The 6,532-nt window shown below is 38.0% G+C and overlaps 1 protein-coding gene across 1 annotated transcript in view; it reads left to right on the top strand.

The window, feature by feature from the left end:
* The first annotated feature begins 4,910 nt into the window (after positions 1–4,910).
* LOC119306996 (receptor-like protein kinase HERK 1) overlaps positions 4,911–6,532 on the top strand; it is a 4,193-nt gene continuing 2,571 nt past the window's right edge. The window contains exon 1 of the mRNA XM_037583071.1: positions 4,911–5,532. Coding sequence (XP_037438968.1) covers positions 5,443–5,532 — 90 coding nt within the window. The 5' untranslated portion in view covers positions 4,911–5,442. The remainder of the gene's footprint in view (positions 5,533–6,532) is intronic.

Genomic DNA, 6,532 nt, shown 5'->3' with positions numbered 1-6,532 from the left:
TCACTAAAGTAGTGATCTAAACGCTCTTATAATACTTTACAAAGGGAGTACCTTTTACAGGCTGGTTTGTCTGCTGATGAGAATGTGCAAGGGATAGCTGATGTGGTTAGACAGAGCTGTGTAGATAGGGCTAGCGTGGGTAGAAAAACTATTTTGGCTTGCAATATACTAGTGGCTGCTGCTATTTATAGAAGAATTTCAAGGACGGGCTTATGATTTGCCCGGTCCATGGTGCTCCAACCTTATTTATTTCCATGGTTTTCTGAATTTTTGCTGCCTCTATTCTCCTGCAATTAATTTTGCTTTGGTTTACTTATCTATAGATTGGACAATCAAATAAGTTACTATATTAAGCATTCTTTTGTCGGCACTCAAGAAGCAAAGCTAGATTTGTGTTTGTTATGTTCAATGATCTCTGATCACCGAGTTTCTTTGTCCGGTGATCAACATTGCAGAATGAAGTTGTTTTGTATGGAGTTGTCTGTCTATTTGATTGCAAGGTTTCCGCCTAGAATGCATAATGCGCAAATAGTAGGAAGTGTTGCTGCTCTCGTCTTGTGGTGTTTGAGCCCACATGGCTTGCGGTCGTCAGGCTGATCTTGTATTTTCCATGTCTTTTCACTTTTCTTTACATTATCTAGCGAAGAAGTACTGAGTTGCTGGTTACTTTCTTCCACTGACAATATGATATGCCACATTCATCTATAGGTATATCAGCGTCAAATGGCAAAAGAATGCCTCCAGAAAGTTATTCATCAGGAACAAGTGAACGACTAAATGCAGGATCAAGTACATAAAGTGGTATTTTCCTTTTTTTGATCCTTCAAACGACCAAGTACATTGATTTCTCATGGCTCTGTTTTCATTTTTACAGGGAAATTCTCTTTCAACGGAAGATCTACGTGATCTTTTTACTCTTCATGAACAAGTCAGGTGGACTCTGCTTCTCATGGCCCACTGTGGCATTTTCTTTATCAAGCACGTAAAGTTAAAACACTGATTTCATATGTCATTATTATTATTATTATTGTTCCCTTTAGTCTCTAAATGATATTAGAGATTCTGTTGGTGCTCTATTAACATGATTGGATTTTGTGTTTTCTTTTGTTACTTCATAATATTTGCTGACAAAATCTTATTCCGGTTTTAGTGCGAGAGCAAGTTGCATGCTATATGAGCTAACGACAAATTTGTGTTTTCCATGGATGTTGCAGGGACGGGTGAACTAAGGGAAATAACGTTGGTGTTCTAAGATATTTTGAGATTATCCCAGCTAGATGTCATTGTGCAAAACATTTAAGGTAAGATTCCCTGCACCTATGTGATAGTTGCTCATGTAAACTCTGCGATAGCTATGTCTGATTGAAAATTTGATGTCTCAGGATCATAGTAGTAGAGTTAATTTCAAGCTCTTTCTGGCATTGTAACTGGTTGTTTACCGTCCCACACACTCAAGCTTTTGGTATCTTGAATCTTTATGCTTTTTATTGAACTTGATGCGAACCTGTTTTTCCTATCTGCCGTTTGGAATAAATTTTGTCATCAGCCTGCAAAATAATTATCCATATTGATTTAATATACTCAATTTCTTTGCTTTTGATATATCTCTACCGTTTGTTATCTATACTAAACTCATTGGTCCTGTAAGATTACTATAACTCCCTTTGGGTGGGCATGATTTATATCACCAGTTTACTGCTCAAGTATCAAGTGACTGATATGTTGTTCTCACCTACATCATTGAGAAGGACGATAGCGAATGCCGTCGGTCCCGTTGCTGACCCGCAGAGAGACGTCCGTGGGGGTCTCCATGGTTGCCGGTGACCGGACGCGACCATCGCTGTTGATGCTGTCGTTGCCCTCGCCACCGCCCCACCACACAGGTTTGTATGCCTTGCCCTCACCCCCTGCTTCTCTCGCCTCACTGATTCCTTCTTCCTTGCAATCGAGATTCATTGGTGTTGTTCCCCCTGTTACTCAGCGCTTACGAGAAGGGAAGGCATGGCCGTTAACACATAAACAGATGAGGAAGAGGCGAGCTACCGCTGGCCCTCGGTGGCATGCTGCATCTCCTATCGGTGCTTGCGACAGGAGAACCACATCCCTGACCTATTCATCTACACCTCAGTTGCTGTCTCCCCAAGCAATGCCAGCTTATAGGCTAAAATAGCAAGGTGAGGCCCTTACTCGGAATATAAGGTTCAAGAGGTGTTCATCCTATAATTCAGTAACTTGACATTCTAATCTTATTTGTCTTCTGCTCATGGGGCATGGTGTCTTTAGGTTATTGAATGGGATTGTGTATTGATGTTGACATCCAGATTGTGGTCAGCTAAGAGGTTAGAATTACTCGATGTAGATTTCCGCTTATATATAATATAATGCAAAAATAAAAGCCCATCCAATACGGGTTCTTAATTTTATTCATCTTTATCCATTCATGTTTTTCTTAACACTGGTGTTTACTAAGTACTAAAATTAAATAATGCACGTGATGACATGATACATGCAAAAATATTTAGTTGTGGTGTTAATCGTAAGCAAATTATGGTAAGACATAGAAGTAGTTTTATTGGAGTGTTATCTGCAATGGCATCTACTATATATACTGAAAGTAGTTTTATTTATCTTTAGAACTTGATATATTTTCTAAAACCACTTATTATGCTTCTATTTGTATCTATGACTTCTGAAGCAAGTCAACACCCACACAGGCAAACTAACCAAACTGCCGGTAGAGTCACTGTATACAAGGAAATTTACTTTGCTTCCAGTAGTGGGTTTAGGCTTGATAGAAGCTTGGTTGTTTATATTTCCAGAAAACTGGATCTACCATGATTAAGATATGGTCAACATGTATATATTTGGTTCTATTGTGCCCTCCAGTGTTGCTTACCAATGTGATTGCTTAATGATTACTACGACATATCTTGCTAGGTCCAAGCTGACAACAATCCTCTTGGTCTTTCAATTTTTGTCGAGGCGGCAGGGATCAAAGAATAACAGATCTGGGTCTTAGCCTTCCAAGATTAGAAGTGGGAAACCATCGCTCACTGTCCATATGCTGTAAAAGCAAATCTCAATTGCATTGCCTATACAAAAATAATTTTGTGGTCATCTATCTCACAAACTATTCACATCAAGTTCATATGGAATGGCACTCACGGAGGCAATTGAACCAAGCTATCTATTGTATGCCTAACTATGGCTTCCTAGTTTTATTGCCTCCATTGCCATTGTTAGCTTTTTCTCTCTTATGTTTCTGCTCATATTACTGAACTTAATGTTAGCTAATTAGTTTTTCTATTTGTATGACCGTAGTGGATGCTGCCTTGCTTCTGGCACGGGTTAACTTTGATAGTCACATGTTCATGTTTAACTTGATGATCTTACTCTTCTGGCACATAATGAATGTTTCTTCTTACTCTTGAACCGGCCAGATAATCGGTTGTTCTGTTACATGTGGTAAAACTTGCCTTCATACTGATACATCATGCCGTTTGATCTTCCATCGGTTGACCATATCGTTGGGACCGGCACCCTCGCGCCAAGGCGCGTTGCCGATCTAGTTGGTATTATACATCGATTGATTGCTGTTGCAGGTAAAATCAGCAGGCTAAACAAGCTATAACAACCTCAGGCAAAGTCCTCATCTAGTATTTCCTAACAGAGAAAGTATCTTAAAATACAAAACTGCAAGCCAAGCAATTAACAAGGACTATGCAGTAGCTTTTCCAAAATGTATGTTGAGATAACAACCTCAGGCAAAGTCCTCATCTAGTATTTCTTATCGGACTATGAAACAATCCGATAAGAAATGTGTGGGAAATAGTCCGATGAAACAATCCGATAAGAAATGTGAAATGCAGTAGCTTTTCCAAAATGTATGTTGAGATCATTATTTGCCACACATCGCAGCAAAACATAGGGAATCCAATAAGAAATCAGCAATCATCATATTAGCTTAACAAACATTTCATCTTTTGGTCATCAGTATAGAAAAACGGAATCAGGCAGGCAGCATCATTTGCACACACAAAAAGCCAGAGGCATTGCCTGGTATATATACATTGAGATTTGTTGCTCATCCCAGACACACTGGCAGTTTCTTTCATCATGATATCATGAACTTGGCTTTGCTGTTTATCTTGATATTAAAATGGCAAAAAGCTTCATGTTGGTGGCCTAGTCTTGCCCCCCGGTGTATGAGAGTGTTATTTTTTCCTTGCACAAGACCTAAACATATATTAAAGACTACCAACAAGTAGGATTTTCCAATCATTTCTAACCATGATTCCATGTATCCACAATTTAGGTTTCAAGTTATATGCATTAAATGCCCAATAATGCACTTAATGTCTTAAATATAGCAAATGAACTCCCAAAAGGCCAAATTTTGACATGTGTGATGCAATGGTGTATGTACAGTGTGCACAAAATTTCAAGGCTAGTGGCTGATTCTACAATCACTTCGTATCCAAACCAGGTTCGTTCCCTTTTGAAACCTAGTTCCTTCCTCGGAGAAGGGCCGTAAAAGAGAGGGCAAACAATGGCAGGAAATGGAGGGGAAAGAAATGGAAGGAAATAGATGAGAAAGAAAAGGGTGGGAAAAATGGCGGGGGAGAAAGGCGGGAAATAGTAAATAGTGATGGAAGAGAAATGGTGAGAAAGAGTGGAGGAGAAAAATGCCGGGAACTAAAGAAAATAAAATAAAATAACACAAATAGAAGAGAAGGAAAAAACCTTTGTGCATTAAGAAAGGAGAAGAAAAGCAAAAAAAATATTTGCCGAGAACTGAAAATGGGTACTTGGCAAACATCTCCTTCATTTGAAAAAGGAAAAGTAAAATACTTTTTGCTGGGTGTCTTATGTCAGGCACCCAAAATTATGGAATTCCATGCACCGAAGATACTGCTCTTTATGGTATTCACACTCAAGAAAAAAAGAACTTAGTTTAGAAATTGAAATACCAAGGAACAAACTCCGAGAGCATAAATCCAAATATGATAGAGAACTAATATATAATAGGTGACTTTGCAAATTTTGATAAAGAATTAATATTTATTTACTATAGTGGTGAAAGATCCCAAATCAATCAATGGGCCGTACTAATAAATTAGTTTCCTAATTGGTGTTTGTGTTAAAAGGGTAGTATCAGTGCCTCGTGATTGATAACACTAGTGTTAATGGTTGCTAGTACTACTTGTAAAAATGGTCATAAATTTTGAAATATGAGAGGTGGAGATATAGGTGTGTTATGTAGAAACACATGGTGTTACTTCTTTTCATAAATCATAACACCTGATGGCAATTTAGCAGGTTCTGGAGAGATGGAGATATAGGTTGGAGAAATCACACGGAGATACACAACTGGTACAAGTACAAGTATGCACTGAGATAGCGATAGAGTGCTGTGACTTTAACCCAGCGAAAAGACCAGATATGCAGGATATAATTGATAGGCTTGGTGCAACACAAAATGTGGATGAATTTGCTGCTGAAACTGGATGTAGTAGTTCATCCGTACCAAAGGTAAATTCATGCATGGCCGTGTTGAGGCAGCAAAAACAGCAATCTAGCTAGTCAGCTACTGTTTGGCAGTGTGTTGGAATAGTTGGCGTTTTTGTTATTGTGCAGAAGTTGTGTTGTGTTGCAATTTTATTTTTTAGTATGTTGCATTTTTTTAAGGATTGGATTTTCTCCTACCTTGTATTCCGTAATTTTGGAGGATTGAACCTTTATGTCTGGGGATGTCAAATAAAAATCATTGATTACTTGGGCTTAAATATAAATAATCCTAAACTTAATTTTTCGAATGGTCTGTAATGCGATAGATATGCTTACTTGATCCTGTCTGTTACAGAGGCAAAATAGTACATTTTTCTGAATGGTTTAATCTTTTCAGAGAAAAATGAAATATTTCTCAAGGCAGCTGGGCGACTGTTTTATTTGAAACAACAATGCGGTCAACTAGCGTGTTCATGTTTAAGTGTATGCAGTTTCATCAGAAAAGCTTTGAACCTTTGATCGAAGTCATGCTATGGGGTTTCTCATGTTCACCATAAGTTATGTTTGAATTTGAGTATTGATAAGATTCACTTCCAAATGTTTGAAAAACACCATTATGCTGTAGCTACATTTCATCATTATTGTATTAACACATTGTTGATTAGAGTCGTAGTTTTTAGCATGCCACGGTTATATTATATCGTTGTCGTTGGCCTTGATTTTACTTTTGACTGAGACATCTCGTGTAGTGGCTTTCACAACAGTGATTCACTATCAATTTTCAACGGAAAGGATGTATGTAATAATTAGGTGTCATAAGTCGGTACTGAGCGGTGCTGTGTGTATGTGTTTAGATTGGTTCATATGTTGCTAAACTGCTAATGCCTCTCAGGCTTGGCTCACTGGATGCTGAAAAGTTATGATTCTTCTGCTCAACATTCAACTCAGGACTAATTTATATTTCCACAAACTCTTTCTATATTTATAGTGAGAATGGATCACGTTTGATACTTGTTTTTTTTTT

Source organism: Triticum dicoccoides, chromosome 5B, assembly GCF_002162155.2.
Source record: "Triticum dicoccoides isolate Atlit2015 ecotype Zavitan chromosome 5B, WEW_v2.0, whole genome shotgun sequence".
Taxonomy (NCBI): domain Eukaryota; kingdom Viridiplantae; phylum Streptophyta; class Magnoliopsida; order Poales; family Poaceae; genus Triticum; species Triticum dicoccoides.
Note: the sequence above shows the minus strand (reverse complement) of the source record. Positions and strands in the feature narration are given on the sequence as shown.